General features: G+C 39.4%; 1 protein-coding gene across 1 annotated transcript in view; it reads left to right on the forward strand.

Annotated features, from left to right (window-relative positions):
- The first annotated feature begins 2408 nt into the window (after positions 1-2408).
- Positions 2409-19641, forward strand: part of Stpg2 (sperm tail PG-rich repeat containing 2) — a 433963-nt gene continuing 416730 nt past the window's right edge. The window contains exons 1-4 of the mRNA XM_036189290.1: positions 2409-2525; positions 7633-7745; positions 11257-11385; positions 14061-14225. Coding sequence (XP_036045183.1) covers positions 2417-2525; positions 7633-7745; positions 11257-11385; positions 14061-14225 — 516 coding nt within the window. The 5' untranslated portion in view covers positions 2409-2416. The remainder of the gene's footprint in view (positions 2526-7632; positions 7746-11256; positions 11386-14060; positions 14226-19641) is intronic.

Consider the following 19641-nt stretch of genomic DNA (forward strand, 5'->3'; position numbering starts at 1 on the left):
GAGTTGCTCTGGGCTATGATATGTTCCTCTGTATGCTCACTGTGAGTATGGTCTGTAGCATGAATCTTAAGTGTTATTAATGAAACTCAAACCCGAGGCCAGTTATTGGGGTGATTGCTGGAAGATCAGAGACGCAGAACAAGCCACAGCTGTCTCACCTTGCTAGTTCCTCAGGTGATCCTTTTTCCTCAGGCTGGAAGCTTCTGAGTCCTCCTCCACATGAATCTCAGCTGAACTGTGTTGCTCCAAAGCCTGAATGCTTAACCAACCAAATGCTTAACTAACTACATGCTTTACTCCTTACACTTAGTTCCTGGTCCTCATGCCTTATATACCTTTTTCTTTCTGCCCCCACTCCCTGGGATTAAAGGTGTGGGTCACCATGCTTAGCTGTTTCTAAAGTGGCATTGAACTCAGAGATCCACTAGCTCTGCCTCCCAAGTGCTGGGATTAAAGGTGTGCACCACCACCACCCAACTTCTGTTATGGCTTACTCTTCCCACTTTCTAGCCACCATTTTTGGCTTTGTTCTAGTGGCTGTCTGTTCTCTGACCCAGATATGTTTATTTTGGGGAACACACAATATTTTGGGGAACACAATACCCACTACAATGGTCACTCTCTCACCTGCTAGCATCCCTGCTGGTGGATTTCAATAAATCCTTATCTGACTTACTGCCTGTCTATTTTCTTCAGTTTCTACCCCACTGCTACAGTACAACCAGGCTGTGAATGCTATACTCTGTATGAACTTGCAGTCCGGGTTGACACACTGGTTTGGATCATCAAGAGCAAATGATGTACAAGGAATGTCCAACAGGTGGTTAAAGGAAACAACACCTTTAATGACACAGATTTTCCTCCTTTTATCTGTGACTTTTCCTAGAATGTCATGGTCAATTCATTCTAGATCTTCTGATTGAGATCTTGCTATAGATTGGATAAATGAAGTTAAAATAACATTGAGAGAACGATTATGGGTTTTCTAAGAATGTAGGAAGCACTAAAGTCAATAAAGTTTAACAATTCATTACAAAGGTTTCCAAATGCTGTAATATTCTGTACACCTTGCTTGCCACTTCTTGGATTATTCATGTCTTTCCCAACTTGAGAAGAACCAAGGACATGGACTTTAGTTATATTTGTATCCTGGTTAACTTAGGAGAGTAAGAGAACTATATACTTACCAATAAGAACTTTTCAAGTAAGTAAATCATTCAGCTAGCTGTTTGGTAGAAGACATCAGGAGACTCATCCTTAGAAAACACACACTTTTATGTAATAGAGATGGTACAATTAATCTAGTCTATAATGCGGAGAACTAAGTAGCAAAGTAAGTATGACAGAATTTAAATATGTTGAAATTTGTATTAGGGACAAACTAAGGCATGGGGTAAGTCACAGGGGGTTAAGACTTAGCCATGGTAGGGCTGTGTAAGTCTTTCGGGATGTTCAGAAGCTGTTTAAGTTTTGAAAAACAGCCAAATAGATATTTGGATTCTGATAATTTCCTTATGCCTTTTGCAAAAGCCAGGCTCCTGTTGCTGAAGGTTAAAAGGCTCAATGAGAGTGGCTTGGGCTTTTTCAATGCCTTCGCTTTACTTTATTGACAGTGCTGCCATATATAGGTATCCAACACCAGAAGCACTCACTCTCAGGCCCTGCACTTGCCTTGCTTAAGTTGGCGAACTTTCCCTTTACCCTTGTTTGTTCTTATCCACAACCCGCCGCGCTCCGGGGTTTCCTTTAGAAGTTTTGATTGCTCACGGGTTAGGATTGGGGGTGACTCTGTCACGGGGATGCATGTGTGGCAGGCGTGAAGGTTCCCGACGTTTCCTATTTTTGTTTTCCCAGTTACCCTGATTTATAGGGAGAGCAAATAAAAGTCAAATTAATTCTCCTTCTAACGCGTTTCTAGGGCTTTTCTGCGCAATGAAAGTAGTCGGGGACAGGAAGCCATTGAGCAGGTGGGCAGAGGTACAGCGACAAATGCAGCGTCTCCCTGCTCCGCACAGAGAGCAGCAGAACAGATGATGCTCAGAGCCCGAGCACTCGGCCGGAAATGCTCCGAGGGCCGGGCCGGAAACGCACCTCCCTGTCCAAGTCCCGCCCGCTTCCTCCCTTCTAAGACTTCCGGGAGGAGAGGAGTAGGCGGGGCCAGAGCCGGAAGCTCTGGAGACTAATTCCCTTCTGTGAGCGGCGCTGGAATACTGAGTTGAACTGGCGCTGGCTGTAGGCGGCACTCTGCCGCTATCCACTCCATGTTACCTCGGCGCCAGAGGCCCCGGCGGAAAGCCGGCGCCAATGAGCCGGTCCGCACGCGGCTTGCACGCTAGCTCCCGGCGTGCTGCGGTCTCAGGCTCGGAGCCCAGCCCCCGCCTAGTTTTCAGCCCCGCGAGCCCCGCCCCTCTTCGCCATGTATGATCGTGCTCCCCGCTGGCTCGAGTTGGCCCACGGTGGCAGCACCGAGGAGCACGTGGGGCCTGGGTCCTACCAGGTACCGTTCCCTAAGCAGGGGGCCACAGGTAAGACGCTGAAGGCCAGCTTCCTGAGACAGGCGTCCTGCCTTCAGCCTGCCCTTAGGAGTCAAACACAAGGTGAAAAGGACCACTTTCCAGAAATGGAGCAAGTGAAGCAGGAGAACACTAGAGCTAGGATTTTGGTTCCTTGGCTCGGTTGACTCTATGAAGTCGGAGTAATTGCTTCTGCCCTTGTCACACACCTTCATCAAATTTATTTCCTACGATATAACTTTTCACATTTCTAATTTGTATTGTCATTTACAGATAGTCCCATTCTCCCCCGCCACAGTGAAATTATCTGACTATTCCCAGCTTCATACTTACTGAGAACCCTTCTTCCTTCCTTCTTCCTTCCTTCCTTCCTTCCTTCCTTCCTTCCTTCCTTCCTTCTTCCTTCTTTTCTTTTTTCTTTTTTGGTTTTTTTTCGAGACAGGGTTTCTCTGTGTAGCTTTGCGCCTTCCCTGGAACTCACAGAGATCTGCCTGCCTCTGCCTCCCGAGTGCTGGGATTAAAGGCGTGCGCCGGCGAGAACCCCTTTCTACATTCTTTGAAAAGTTATATTCTTGAGAGGTGGCCGACGGACTGATCCTTTAAGTAGATATTTGCTTTTTCTTTTAATTATTTTTCAGTTCGTGAATTAGGCTCACCTTGTAATATTTTTAATTTGCTTTCTGCTTTTGAAGTTCTGTTTTTTAAAAAAATTAATACCATCCAAATTATAGTGTTCTTTTGTAAGCCTGCATTTTCAATAGATAGAAAATGCCATTTTTCTTTTCCCTTAAAAGTCCAGGAGTAAGTATTCGATGTACATCCCTGCTCAGATTATGGTTGGTTTAAGTTTCTCTGGACATGGTAACATTTGTCATCTGTATTCCAGATCTCAAATTTTACTCCTTTTTTGCATCTGTCCTCAGCATTTACGGAACATATGTCATATGTTATAAGCATTTATTCCTCAACATCTTGGTATTTACCTGCGGTGGGCCCACCTGTGATGCTTTTATAGCCTTTATTTTGGTGCAGCTGACCACGTTCTTAGTTGCTTTCTCCTGATTCTTTTCCCTGCTGTTAAGTACCTGACACATGAGTCAATGCAGAATCAAGTAACCTTTTTTCTTTCCTACCAATCATGAATAGTTTTAAAAGACACTGCACTTCCATGTTTGTCTTGTTGCTTTGCTCATTATACATTCTTATTGATAGCTATAACTTCAATTACTATTTATGCTCAGCTACTCCCAAAATATTTACAGAGTTAGATGTATATCTCCAAGATGAGTTTTCTCCTGTCTTAAAGTCTGCAGTGCTGTTTATCACCATCTTGGGCAGGTCTAAGCTTTATCACTCTAGCTTCCTTTTTTGCCTGGCCATTTCTCTTGGCCTTTAAGACCGTTGGTTATATCTTCACAAGCTCTCGGACATTATTTCCCTCTCTTCATAACCACCCCAACTTAATACAAGTCCTCATCATTTTTTTTTTTCTCAAAACTAGCATGTTGCTTGTGTCACAGTGTTCAATTCATCTTTTCATTTTGTGTATAGACTCATCTTTTTAGAAAATATACCTTATTTTCAAAACAAAAACAGACTTTTGTAACACCAGGGCTAAAAATCTGAACTCTTCAATGGCAAGAGAATTCTTTATGTTCTTATCCTTGGTCTGGTGTTCCACTTAGTCTGATCTTTCCAAACACCTGCACATTGCTTCTACACTTGACTACAGTTCAGCAATTCCAACTGGATGATTTTCTTAAGATCATTCTCTGTCACTTTTGTGCTTTTCTACCTGCTGATACATGTATCCAAAATGTTCTGTGTTCCTCCTTCACCTGTCATGTTCCTGTTTATTTTTGATAGTCAGCTGAAATAAAATTCTTACTTTTTCCCTCTTCTGACTTATGGTGACTTCTTTTGGATAGCAGTTTGGTTCTATAATTACTGTTAATATATATGAAAGTCCCACTAAACTGTGAACTACTTGAGAGCGGTAATCATGATATTTACTCCCTTGTAGTAAAGCATAAACTAATGAACTACATTACAAATTCCTATGAGATAGGTGAGATGGCTCAGTGGGTAAAGACACCTGCTGCCAAGCCTGGTGACTTGAGTTTGATGACTGACTCCAACAAATCTGTCATCTGTCTCCCACATGTGCACACACACACAACAGAAAAAAACAACAAAACAGTAAGCCCTCATACTAACTTAAAGGGTTATATTTTATTCACCTTTAACATAAATTAAGAAATTCTGTGCTTGGGAACTCTTAGATGTGTGTGTGTGTGCGTGCTATTCAGGACAGCATATTTATAATAGATGGAATAAGTGTTTCTGTCCATTTCTCTGCTGGATTCCTTGGCAAGACAATTTACAAGCAGCTACCATGCTACTTCATGCATCTTTTATATCAGGTATTTCACTGGACCGTGCAGATATGTGCATACTTATTTAAGTGAAAGATCAGGTATATACTAAGAGTCTGATGTGGGAAGGGCAGATGTTGGAACTTCGAATAACTTAAGTGTTACAGCAAGCCTCACAAGAGCAGCAGGTTTTTGTAGCCGTAGGTGGTTATTCCCAACCTCTTTTTATCTTTCTTGGCTGGATATCTGGTATACTAGTTCCACATTCTCCTCAAGAAATTCTGTTTAATATACTAATTGATTGCCTTGGTTTTAGAGATTTGATCAGGAATAACCTATCTAGGATTTGCATCCTGAATGGACCAGGACCGAGCTGCTATGGTTTTATGAATGGATAAGAGAATGGATACTCAAATTCCACAGAAAACAAGAGCAGTGCCTTGTTTTCTCACAATTAATCTGAGAAGGAAGCATATCTCCCCCAAACAAAATTTCTCTAGAGACAGCTATTCTAGTCTAAAGGTAGCTACCTACCATCTTATCAAGAGAGAACATTCTTTTAAAATATGTGTCTATATTTTAAATGTGTCTAAAATTTTAAATATTTAAAATAAATACATGGTATGGCACTAGGAATGTTTCATTGCTTTTAAAATGCAGTTATAAAATGAACAGCACCCCACATTAGCTCTTTGTTAGTCGTCTATATGGATTAGCTATCTAAGTTGGACAACTTCATCTAAATATTTTCTTTTGTAGATTTCTTCTTTGAAGGGGAAGGCTTATCTGCCATCAGAGCAGGGTGGAAGGAGATTGTGGTTCTATTGATGTGCCTATGTGTATGGCAACAAGGATGATTTTATTATACTAGCTAATCAGAATATAGAGAATCCTCAGCAGAGAGTGCAGTTGATATACAGATTTAAATAATTGTTGTTTACGTAACTGCTCTATGGATTGATGTCTTCCCGGATGAGTGTCTGCTTCAATGACCTAGTTGTTTTGTATGTGAATCGCGCCTGTTGCTTTGTGGCTGTCATTGCGGCTACATAGCTTGTCTTTTCATCACATACTGGACATCTTTTTCCAATGCACTTTCGTTGCTTTGTGCCAGTTTGATTTATCTTTTGCTGTTGGCACATCAAACTCACTACATCTCAAACCGAGTTCATTCCTTTCAGATCTTTTCTCTTCCTGTGTTCTTAATTTCTCCTTTCTGTCAGTTTGAAGTTGGCCCTTCATCTGTCAGTTTATCTGTCTACCCCGAATCAAACTCTACTAGTGTGAATTCCCTAGATCTCTCTCTTATATTTTGTACCTTAGTTATTGGCAGCACAGATAGTAATATAATTGTTTCTTTACCTAATTTCTCCATCACTTGAAACTTGTTTTTTGGTGCTATTACTGTACCTTCATTATTATGCAGATTTACAGACTTACAGTATACATAAAATATTCAGTATTTTTGAATGACCAACTAAATGTGTAATGTAGAATATTAGTTATTCTTTACTGTTGATTGTGCAGAATATTATGATATTCATAATGTGTCCTCTAGCTCATTAACAGGAGAGTCTGTGTGACTAATTTTGGAAAACTTCAATGAAAATTTTATGAATACCAGCTTTCTTTTTCATTTCCCATTTTTATATACATAGTTTTAAACCACACGTATTTGCTGTATACTCTAACACTGATAATATGAATAATGGGATATTATGAAGTCCTTTTTCTCTTCTTAAAATGAATTTATCAGGCTACCCAGATTTGTGAAGTACCATGATTGCTTGATCCAATGAAGTTTATTAGGCAGTCAAGAAATATTTGCTGAGCACTAACTGTGTGCCAAAACATTATAAATAACCCATTGTCAATTTGGTTTAAATTCTTTGCATCTTGGATGTTTCTCTGATTTTTTTTTTTTTTTTTTTTTGGTAATGGGATTGAACCAGGACCTCATCCTAGACAGGTGTTCTAACACTGAGATACATCTATAGCACTGTCTATATGAATATTTTTAAAAAGACAATATTTGCTATTTAAAATTACAAAGCAGTGGTTTTCTGTAGATAAAATGCTTTATCAGCTAGATCACATATGGTTGGAAGAGAAGAAGGCTGGCGAAATGCATGATGGCCAAAGTGTTGGCTGCGCAAACACCGGCATCCATGTTTGTAGCCCCAGCACCACCCAGAGTCAGCCACAGTGGTGCTGCTCTGAAACCCCAGTGCTTGGCTAGGGTGGGACTGGGAACTGGGGTGATGGATTCACTGGCAAGCAAGGCTAATCAACCTTTGGAAATTTCTAGGACCATTGAGAGACTGTGCCTCAAAAAGTAAGTTGGAAAGTGGTGGACGAGGACACCTGATACCGACCTCTGGCTTCTGTGTACTTATGTAGAATCCCGCACACATATATGCATACATATGCACACAGATGGGTTACACACACACACACACACACACACACACACACACACACACACGCACAAAGATAATTTTATTTTTTTCAGTTGTTCAGTATGTTCATTCCTATAGCGTCTTATATTTAATGGATATTAATAAAAATTGTAATCCTACATGAGAATTAAAAAAGTTATAACTTGTATGAATAGCTATTAGTTCTGAAAATATAGTCTTAATTGTGAGGGTACTAAATGATTATATATATTGAGTATATTTTCTCAGGCATCTTTCTGATCTAATATTATGTGTTAGTGGTGATTTTTGTTGTTGTTGTTATAGGTGGCTATGCACCATTTCTTTCTTTGAGTTCCAGAGACAGTGCTTATGCTGTTGCCTCTGACACTGGAAAAGCTGCTCCAGGTCCAGCACACTACAATGTATCACAAGCACAGGTATGTTTATGATGTTATAATTGGCTGAGTTAATGACAACCCTGTTTTCTTATCCAGTACAGCAAGTTCAAGACTAACTCAGGCTTAATAGTGGTATACATTTATAACCTGAGCATTGTAAGTTCAAGGCTAAGTTTAGGCAAAAAATAATTAAAATCATCATATAAACCCCCCCCCCCACCACCACCAAAAAACCCATCCAAGAACAAAACAATAAAAACCAACCCACATTTCTTGTATCAGTAATATAAAATGCCACTTGTATTTTATTTTCTCCTCATATCTTCCTCTTTTAAATCTGTATTTGTATAATTCAAATAATAGAAGGTGAATGCATTTGACCTTGATTGCCTATGTGTTATCATTATTCTATATATGCTGTGATACAAAAGATGGTTGTATGTTTCAGTGGTCCACAAGAGTGGCAGAATTGGACTGTTGAATGAATTTTGATGTATGAAAATTGTACCAATGGTCAAGATATACAGGCAGCAGTGGCGTACTTTTTGTGCTGTACTTGAAGGCTATAACCATGCCATGTCTCATTTGTTTCCTGTTTTTTTCATAGCCTCATAGGTCTGTGACCAAATAACTTAAATGGTTTCATTAATGCTCAGAAATAATGTATATTCCAAAGATATTGCAGTATTTTCTTACGATGAATATAATTTTATAACTTTTGGAATTTTATTGGAATGAACTTGCCATTAGTCTGTTGGTAACTTTTTGCTTCTGGAGAATCTAGATTTTTAGTATAATGAGCCATGGAAAATTCCTTCTAATGTGTTCTACGAATAAAGTTCTTAAGACTAAGATGAACAGAAAGCCGTTATCTAATAAGCCTGTATAAATTCTCTGTAAATAATCAATATGTGTGTTATAAAAAGACTAATCATGAACAAGCTCGGAAGGCGTCTTAGTCTGGGTTACTGTTGCTGTGATAAAATACCATGACTCAAAACAACTTGGGGAGGAAAGGGCTCATTTGACTTACACTTAAACATCACTGGTCATCACCAGAGGAAGTCAGGGAGGAACCTGGAGGCAGGAGCTGATGCCTGGGGGAGTAGTGCTCCTCATGGCTTCCTCTGCCCACTTAGAGAATCCAGTGCCACCAGCCTAGGGTGTCTCCTCTCCCTTCATACTCACACCATGGGCTGGGCCCTCCCGCATCAATCACTAAGAAATGTCCAAAAGGCTTGCCTACAGCCAGACTTTTATGAAGGCATTTTCTCAGTCAAGTTTTCCTCTTCTCAGCTGACTGTAGTTTTTGTCAAGTTGACATGAGAGTAGCAGTACAATTGACTCCTTAGCAAATTGACATGCAAACACATCACCATTAAGCCACATCCTTTCCTTTCCTGGTCTCTCCCAAGATCATGCATTAATATCAGTATCACAATACACAATGCTTTGAAAACTTACCAAGTTTCAGTCTTTAAAAAATCCAAACTCTTGGTAAAACCCCAAACTCCCCTTAAAAGTTCGAAGTCCCTCAACTGTGGTCTCCTGTAAAATCAAAATCAATTAAATACTTTTTGTTCCAAGAGGGAAGAACAAGGGCACAATCTAATATGAACAAAGCCAAACCAAAGTCCAACAGTGTAAATCTCAGTATCCAACTTCTGGGATCCACTCACCACGCTTTGGGCACCTCCAGAGGGCCTGGGTCACTTCTCTGGTCCTATTCTCTATAGCCTACACAGCTTGTCTCCTAGACTCAGGCTGGCTTTACACCATGGCTGCTGCTGTTCTTGGTGTTCACTCATGGCCCTGGAGTCTCCAAAAATATTGGGGTCTTCTGCTGCAATTGGGCTGCATTTTCACTAATACTGTATTCCAGGATTTCTGCAAGGTGCCAAGCCTTAACTCTCTGCATGACCCTTAAACCGGGACTTTGACTGCTAATGAGGGTGCACCTTGACCAGTGGCTTCTTCTGGCCACTTGAGGTGCCAAGCCTCAACTGCTCTCCATGATTCTTTCATGCCTTCAGAACTAGTACCACATGGGAGAGACTCTTACACATGACTAAGTTTGCCTGTCAGCACGAGGTACAACCTTGGCCATTTCTGGAACACAGCTTCTGTGTGCTGACCCTGAGGATACCCTTCCCAGAAGATCTCACCTCAGTGATGCTGCTCTCTTCTTAATCACCACTAATGTCTCAGCTCTAGTTAACCAGCATCAATTCTCCCAGTAAAGCATAAGGTTCACTTTAGTAGTGTTGGCCTCTTCTTAATCACAACTGATTCCTCAGCCTCAGCTGACAAGAACCACAGATTCAAAATAGCAAATGGCTCCAATAGGGTATTTTTAAAATGATTTTGTGTGTACAGGTATTTTGCCTGAATGTATATGTATATGTATCACAGGCACGCTTTGTGCCATGGATACCCTAGAACTGGAGTTACAGACAGTTGTGAGCACCATGCAGGTGCTGGGAATTGAACCCAGGTCTTCTAGAGGAGCACCCAGTACTCCTAAATGCTGAGCCATTTCTCCAGCCCCCCCCCCCCCCAATAGAATCTTAAAGAGACTCTTAAACTTGTCTCTGAAACTTCCCAAGCCAGGCCTCTGTCATCTGCATTTCACTTCACACTTACCATCCAAATTCCCACACAACAGTTCACCAAGCTTTCAACACTCAGTGGCTTTTCTAGCCTAAAGTTCCAAAGTCCTTCCACAGTCCTCCCCCAAACAACATGGTCAGGTCAGTCACAACAATTACCCTGCTATCCTGGTACCAGGATAGTTTGTGTCTTACAGTTACTATTGCTGAGATAAAACGCCATGATCCAAAGCAACTTAGGGGGAAAGGGTTTGTTTGGCTTACATTTACACATCACTCCTCATCTTTGAAGCACAGGACCCTGGCGGCTGGAGCTGGTGATGAGGCCATTGAGGAGCTACTGGCTTTCCCTTATGACTTACTCATCAAGTATTCTTACGGAACCCAGGACCACCAGCCCAGAGATGCCCTGCTGTCCACAGTGGCCTGGGCCCTCCTCTTTCAATCACTAAGAAAATGCCCAACAGGCTTGCCCATAGCCATTTTTTTTTTTTTAATGGAGGTATTTTCTCGGTTGAGGTTCTATCTTTTAATGATTAGCTTTTGTCAAGTTAACATAAAACTAGCTAGTATGGAAGGCCAGACTTGTTACTGAAATGCTCTGAAAAGCCAGTTCATAAGTACCCATTCTTCCAGTGATCTGCAACACAGTCTATTTTAACCCTGCTTGGGAGGCTGGAAATCCCTGTCTTTGACTTTACTTTACTACCTTAGAATGCTCTGAAGGATAGTAAACATTGGTCTGGGCTTAGAGTCAAAACTGGGAACTCCAATTATTATCTCAGGACCCTCTTTTAGAAGAACTTGTTTTCAGTTAAGGGCCTTAACTTTCTCAAATTTCATTTTAAAACTGTTTGTTAATATTTTATATCGATAAAATATGAATCATAATAGGAATCCATAATCTTGAATCACTTCATAATTTTTAACCTCCAATTTAGTATAAGATCAAAGGAGGCCGTAGTCTGCAAAACCGAGAGAAGCGGTTTAAGAAGGTTATTTCGGATGGTCCAGGACCTGCTAGTTATGGTCATCCTCATCCTGGGACATTGTACACCACAAGCAAACAGGTACTCCAAGCTAAAGAATGTCTTCTACAGTAGGTCACTTTTTAAGTTATGCTCTAATGACAATTCTTTTAGATAAAATAAAAAGAAATCCTAAGCAGTTTGTTTGGTGTTGAAAATGTTAAAAACAACAACAATCACAACAAAAACCTTACTACAAAGCTTGGTATATTTTTACTATTCATATTGTACTTATTTTATAATTAAATAAATACTAAGTAATTTTTATAAACCCTAGTTTTTAACTATAGTAACATCATTACCTCATTCTTTCTTCTTTTTTGTTTTATTGTCCTGGGAATTGGACCCAGGCCTTGTGTGTGCTAGATAATTGGTCCTCCATTAAGCTACATCAGTGGGCTCTTTTCTTCTTCTTGTTATTCTGTAGCCACAGTGTACGCAGTGACTAGGAAGAAGGGAGGTTTAAAACATGGTTATCTATATAGGTCACTTGTTTTTAGTGACTGTGTGTAAATACCTGTTAGCAAAGCAGTGATTTCCACATGATTCCTGGGCTGCAGGTGTAGCCTGGTGTTGGAGAGCATTTGTCTAGCCTGTGTGAGGTCCTGAACTCTATTTCTAGAACCGCACAGAACAAAACATGATGCCCGCAGGAAGAAAGCTGAAAATTGAGATGGGGGACAGAGGTAGTTGCTATTTCAAGACAAGATTTGAAAAGTGATAGATGCATGATCATGCAATGCAATGCCTTAGGGACCTAAAGGATTACTGCATGATAGCAGACGCACAGGACTACTAGAGGTGCTTAGTTTGGAGATGGGCCTTGGAGGGTGCTGTTGGAATATACATCCTAGGAATGGAGTGGTTTATGAGTGATACAAAAGTTGGATTTTTATGGAGGGCAAAATAAAGATTATTTTATTTTGAGTGAAGAATTTCTTTAAGGGAATCATATATGCTGCATTTGAAAAAATAAATTCATGTTATAGGATTAGTTATTTTTACATCAAAGCCATACACTGTTGCAATAAATGACATTACTTAATATGGGTTTGGTTATGTTTTATTAGGTGTGATTATATTTTTTATCCCAAGTATTTCACATAGCTCAAATTAATCATATTTTCAACAGTTCTCTGAAAAAAGAGCACTTTGCGTTTTAGGATTAAGGTCTTAGTTGAATAATGTTAGTACAGAGATGAGACTGAGTTTTATGTCATGTTTTTAGATATCAGGTATATTTCATGTGTAAGGGCAAAATAAATGTTCATTTACTGATTGTCAAACATTGCTGAATGACCAGGTGTGTCAGTTGATTAACATAATGTTAGACATCCTTTTTACATAGAAGACAAATCAAGAGCCACAATTTTAGCAGGGAGCAAAATTTGGGACAATATAGTTGATGAAATACTGTCTTCAAGCCATAGTGAAATGTTCACCAATATTCCAAAGGGAAAGAGTCTTTGGAGGGGCTAGGAGAAGCAACTGCATTTGGCCTTAAAGAAGAATTCACACGGTGGTCTGTAGTCCTAGAAAAGCACATGAGTAACAGCACTGCAGTGTGTGTTGCCATGGCAAGCTTAGTAGTGTTCTGTGGACTGCTGGAAATACAAGCTCTGAGGGAGAGGAACATGAATAGAAAGAAGCTTGAGGAAGGAAAGGCTATTGTTTTGGAAACCTTTGATGTGTCCTTTTTGAAAGTACTGAATAGAAGGAAAGCTGTTCAAGGTATTCTTTTTTTAATTTCTTTTCATAAGTGCCACTGAAGCTCCTTAGCTGATGTGTCAAGTAAAAAATCATTTCTAGCAGTGGCAGCTTTCACAGCACAGTTGTGTATGGACATGTGTGCATTCACCATTGCAGTTACCTGTTTGCCCAGAAAATACGGGGATCAGTATAATCCCACATTAGTTTTTCTGTCCAACTAAATCCTTGAAATGTCTATGTTCTGTTTGATATATACATTTTTAATTTATGATACTACTTCCTGTTTCTATTTAAGTTATTTTCCATGGAAGTAAAACCTTTTAAAAAAGGCTAACCAATTTAAAGCTCTGACCTAATATTAAGATTGTCAATGTTGCCATAGTTCTTTCAGAATTAAAGCATACATTTTATTGTTGTATTTACATCTGATACACACCATATTTATAAATGAGTTTCATTCATTTCCATTGGCTTTAGCATTATCTCATAGACATATTTCTGCTCTGTAGCCTGTGCAGTTAGCACATGTGTACAAGTTATGGATAATATACAGACAACTCAAGAGTTGCAGGGAATGAAGGCTGGAAATGTTACTGAATGAACTCAAGGAAAGAACTAAGGATTGTTCTGTATAGCATACACAGTCATAATATCTGATGTTGCTGTAGGAATGCCTTGTTTGTTTGTTTATTTATTTATTTAATTTATAGACTCAGTACAATTTGCTTTACTAAGAAAGAGAAATAGCTGACCAAGTTAAAAGTAAATCCTTGGTTCTTATGGTGGCTTTAATCGTGTCTATGACTTAGTCTATAAGATGTGCTAAAGCTTGACTGCATTCCTTCAACTTAGTTCTATAACACAGTTTTGGTTAATATTATGTAATTCATTAAGTCAATATTTAATGATTGCCTTTATATAATAAATTATAATGTTTTGCTCTTATTCTTTCTTCTTGTCTCTGAATCACATAAAATGTGTTCCTCACAAACATTTTATGTTTAAAGAAAATGTCTAGAACACCTGCAGTTTCCAGAAGCATTGATGTTCCTTCAATTCCCTCTTCTGGAAAGTCTCACGGCTATCATCTCAATGATGATGACAGTATTGAAAGACGTACACCTCCTGCTAGTGATAACACGATAGGTCCAGCGTACTACAAGCCTCAGTTTGTAAGTATGCACACTTGATGATGACTGTTGGAAGACTGCTTATTGTTGTACATGTTTTCATTCATGGGACAGGAACTATAAGTAACAATTAGAACACTGGTTTTCAGTGGCTATTTACTGCAGGATTGTTCTTCATAGATGTATGCTTGTCATCTGGCTGGCAGAAGAGAACAGAGAAAATGAATGAAAAGCATTTTAGGCCAGGCTTGGAATCTAGAGCTCAATGGCATGGCCAGTGTTAGCCACCTGAAGACTGGGGTGTGTAATCTGACTCCACATTCAGGAAAAAAGGGACAGAGGCAACTGCTAGAAGTCTCAGCCAGTGTGTAGATGGAATGCACAGACTTTCCCACTGCTTCTTAAGGAGGATAGTGGACATTTGATTTATATCAGAATTTGATTTGAGAATGTATCAGTCATTCTACAAATTAGAGTAAAAATTAAAGCAAGCTTCTCTGATTGAAGTACTAAGCATAGTTTATCAGGTCCATCTCATGAAGATCTTAACTTTCAAAACAGTAAGTTGTCAAAGTTTCATTCAGCCAGTTAAAGTATATAATTTATTCATAAATACGTATAATGAGTGTAAATAGTAAGTATGGTTTTACTCAATGACAAGGCAGAATTACATAGTACTCTGATACTACTGTATTTTTATTCATTTATTAGATCACGAGATCATAGTGAGGATAATGGCAGAAATGAAGGCTAGCCTTATGGAAAGTCCAAAGGGAAGATTTAAGCAAAAAACCAGCCTTGTCATGATGTCACTGCTCTCGCTCCCAATACACTTTCATTTGTAAATGCCTTTGGACTTAAGACCGAGTATCTTCAGAAACTATCTCATTTTTGGACATTTGCATACAGGGGAGTTTGGGGGCATTAGATGCTTTGTATTGTTAAAAATTTTTAAATATTTTATTGTAATTTATTAACATTGTCAAACACATACTAAGTACAGTAATAAGGATGGACATTAATGCAGCCATTATCTTGATGTAACACATGCTTAAGTTTGGCAGGAGTTCTCAATGGATTACAGAAACAGAAATAACATACCTGTTTATCACATAACCGATGATGTCATATTCGAACTTCATTTCCTCTAAGCTACTAGTTTTTCCTTTTGAGTTTATAGGTATTTTTGGAGAGGTACTTTAAGAGTACATAGTTACCCTATTTCTTGTCAAACTCTCACTGGAAAATCTTTTCTTCATCTACTGGTTTTAACATTTACTAATGATATTTGAATGTTCTAGTGTGATATTTATCAAATATTGTTTTTCTGACTTCATCTTCTCTGTGATGTCTATTTTTGGCACTTTAAAAAAAAAAGCTGGGTGGTGATGTCACACACCTTTAATCCCAGCACTTAGGAGGCAGAGGCAAACAGATCTTGGTGAGTTCAAGGCCAGCCTGGTCTACAGAGTGAGTTCCAGGACAGCCAGGGATGTTACACAGAGAAATCCTACCTGGAAAAGGAGAGAGAGAGAGAGAGACAGAGAGACAGAGAATTTTAGCTTCATTCTCATTTATGTATTTATGTCAGATTCATGTGTTTCTGTTTTCCTTAAATATTTATTTTGAACCTTAACTTATCCCAGATTTTATTCTTTGAAGTTCCCGTGAGCTGCCATTTGTGTCCTTGACATGTCAGATCATCTTGCATATTTGACAGGCCCTATCACTTCTTCCCACCCCAGGTGCCGTTAGCCATTTCTTTAAAAGACCCTGTTTCTCCAGGTAGAGATTTGGGAGTATCATTGCTTTGAGAGCATTTCAGGACAGTTAGAAATGAATAGTTAAGGCTCACTACCACTGACTTTGAGTCTGAGCTTATAAATATACTTCTGTTTACAGTCTAAGAGCATAGTCTTTCTTACCTTTCCTGTTTGCATCTGGACTTTCTCACAGTGAGGAAGCTGTCTCTCATTACCCCAGTGTATTTACTTATCCTAATCCTGTGATGTAATAAATGGTTTTATAATTGATAACTGAGCATTCCAAAAGAAATAATCTTGAGAATACTTAAGCTTTACTTGTATGTCTTGAAGTGCTATCCTAGCAGGAGACAAAAGAAACTGTAGGCTCTATTCTGGCCTTGAGGGTCGGATGGTGTAGATCCATGTACTACTGCCTCACATTGCTACTGGTGAAATATCTAGTCATTTCTGAAGACAAGTTTCCCTCCAGTTTCTTTGTTCAGTTTTTTTTTTTTTTAAAGATTAATTTATTTATTACATATACAGTATTCTGCCTGTACGTATGCCTGCGGGCCAGAAGAGGGCGTCAGACCTCATTACAGGTAGTTATTAGCCACCATTGCTAATTGAACTCAGGACCTCTGGAGGAGCAGTCAGTGCTCCTAACCTCTGAGCCATCTCTCCAGCCCCAGGTTTGTTTATTACCTCACAAATGCACTAACCTGTAGCACCTCTCCACATTATGCTTTCTTCATAAATTATTAAAGGTTTAATGAATATTCAAAAATCTTGGTTAACTCCAAAGAAATAATAATAATAATAATAATAATAATAATAATAACAACAACAACAACAACAATAATAATGATAAACACATGCTATTGAATAACTACTGGGTCATTGAGAAAACAAGCAGAAAAAAAACTTCCTAGAGTTAAATGAAAGGAAAAACACAACTTCCCAGATCATCTGGTGTATACCAAAGGCAGTTCTATAAAGAAAGTTTATGGCAATGACTGTTCATATTAAAAATTCTGGGTGCCTGTGAAATGGTTAAGTAGATAAAGGTGCTTGACACTAAGCTTTGAGAACTTCGTTTGATCTGCAGATCCCACATGGCAGAAGGAAAGCATCAATCCCTAAATGTTTTTCTTTATCTCTACATGCACCATGGCATACATACAAACAAAAATAGGTGACAGTAAAATTAAAGAAGCATCTTAAATAAATAGCCCAATGTTGCCCATGGTCCTAGAAAAACAAGAACAGTCCAAACATAAAAGCAGAAGATGACAAGAACTAGTATGATTAGGGATGAAGATCCAAAGAGTAATACATAGATTAAATCAAACAAAGAAGTAGATTAAACAAACAAACAAAACAAAACTGTAAGACTGACAAACCCTAGCCAATCTAACAAAAAGAAAGGGAAAGAAAAGATCAGATTGATCAAATTAGAGATGAGGGAGCTGGAGGGATGACTCAGCAGATAAAAGAGTTCTTGCTCCCTTTCCAGAGCTTCCTGAAGCAGTTAGCATCTTCTATATCAGGTAGCTCACAGTCATCTGCAACAGTAGCTCCAGGCGTGTGTGCGCGCACACACACACACACACACACACACACACACACACACACACACAAATCATAATAAAATAAGATTAGACATGAGAAAGAGAATGTTATCACAGTTTCTCATGAAATAAGGACAATCATTAGAATGTACTCTGAAAACTTACTTTACTGCCTTCAGGGGCCATATTGATGTGAGTGACTTGAGGCCACGTTGATGAATGTGGTCCTGGCTACCTCTGAGGGCCTTGTCTGGGTCAGTGGTCCTACTGCAGCAGGGGTTTGTGCTGTTGCTAGAAAACATGTGGAAGCCCATGACCTGTGCTCCCATTGACTGTAAAGAGCAAGAAAGCTACTTTTGCCATGATATCAATGATTGCATCACATAGTTGAGAGGGAGGGACATGGAAGGCTTCTGTGACAAACCTCTCCCCCGAAAAGGGTAATAGCCTAAATAGGAAGCCATTGGAGAGAACTCTTAGGGAGTGTGATAAGGATGCTGAAGTTATCTCTGCGCAATTGATGGCTTCTTGTAGGAGTGTGGGAGAGGAATGACTCAGTTTGCCTTAAGGGACAGGCCGTGAGAGTTTGACCATGCTCCGGTGAGGGTATGGATAACGAAAAAAGAAAACTTGGAAAACACAGAAGAAATAAATTCCTAGACACATATGAGCTACCAAAATTAAATCAAGGAGATTTAAACAACCTAGAAGACCTATGACACTGTGGTGGTTGGAGTAGGAATGGCCCCACAGACTCCTATTTGAATACTTGGCCTATAGGGAGTGTCACTATGAGTAGGCGTGGCCTTGTTGGAGGAAGTGTGTCCCTGTGGGGTGGGCTTTGAGGTCTCATATGCTCAAGCTATGCCCAGTGCAGGAGACAGTTAACTACCTGTTGCCTGTGGAGCACGATGTAGGACTCTCAGCTATCTCTCCAGCACCATGTCTGTCTGCATACTTCCTTGCTTCCTGCCGTGGTGATAATAGACTACACCTCTGAAACTGTAAACCAGCCCCAATGAAATGTTCTCCTTTATAAGAATTGCTGTGGTCATGGCGTCTCTTCACAGCAATAGAAACCCTTACTAAGATAGACAATAAATAAGATTTAAAACATCACCATTAACAATTACACTTCCCCAACCCCTCAACCAAGAAAAGTCAGGGTCCAGATGTGTTCTCTGCTGAATTCTGCCAACCCTTTCTAGAAGTCAGAGTATTTCTCCTAGTGCTCCATAAAATAAAATGAAAGCACATGAACAAATAAAGGATATCTATGACAAAACACCTGTATATAACATTGTATGAAATGGGGACAGATTGAGAGACTTTCCTTTCAAATATGGACTAAGACAAGTATTTATACTCTCTCCACTCTTATTTAATATAGTGTTCAATGCTTTAGTCAAAACAAGACCAGGAAAGAAACAAAAGGGTTACAAATAAGAATGTAAGGAATCAAATTATTGCTCTGTGCAAATGACATGGTCCTTTACTTAGAAAACCTAAAGGCTCCTCCAGAAAACTGTTCTTCTAAATAAATGCTTTTAACAAAGTACTGGTGAAGTGGAAAAAGAAAAAAAAAACATATTTGCTAAATCCTGACCTAACCTCAGACTGAAACCGAGGTCAGATTGACCTTCAGGCCCGTAAAGGTACTTATAGGAAAACTTGCTAACTTGCATTGTTCTGTTTCTGAAACCACAAGGATTTCTGCTCCCTGTTCAGACAGAAGCACCGTAGTACAAATCTGTGCCCTATACTCAATAAGTTCATATCCTGTCATGTGCATTAATAGCCATCACAGCTACATTGAAGGGATGTACCAAACTTGTGGATTTTACCATGTAAACCCCTTGCTTAATCAGCTCAGGGCCACCTCTTTTGACTGGTAGTCACAAGAGTGCATGCCCCAGGTCTGTGTGGCTCAGTAAAAACTTCAAATTTTAAAGAGCTCATCCTGATTTCTTCTCTTGGGTGAGAATTGTCTGACTACAACATTTGGGGGCTCATTCCAGATCTATTCTCTCCCTGATGGATGCCCTAATTCGACCCTCTTGAACCTTTTGTATTGTCTGGTCTTCTGAATTCTGGTGAGTGCATTCTTCTGGGTAACTCAAGTCCAGGGTTACATGTCATCAG

The sequence above is a fragment of the Onychomys torridus genome, chromosome 6 (assembly GCF_903995425.1).
Source record: "Onychomys torridus chromosome 6, mOncTor1.1, whole genome shotgun sequence".
Lineage (NCBI taxonomy): Eukaryota > Metazoa > Chordata > Mammalia > Rodentia > Cricetidae > Onychomys > Onychomys torridus.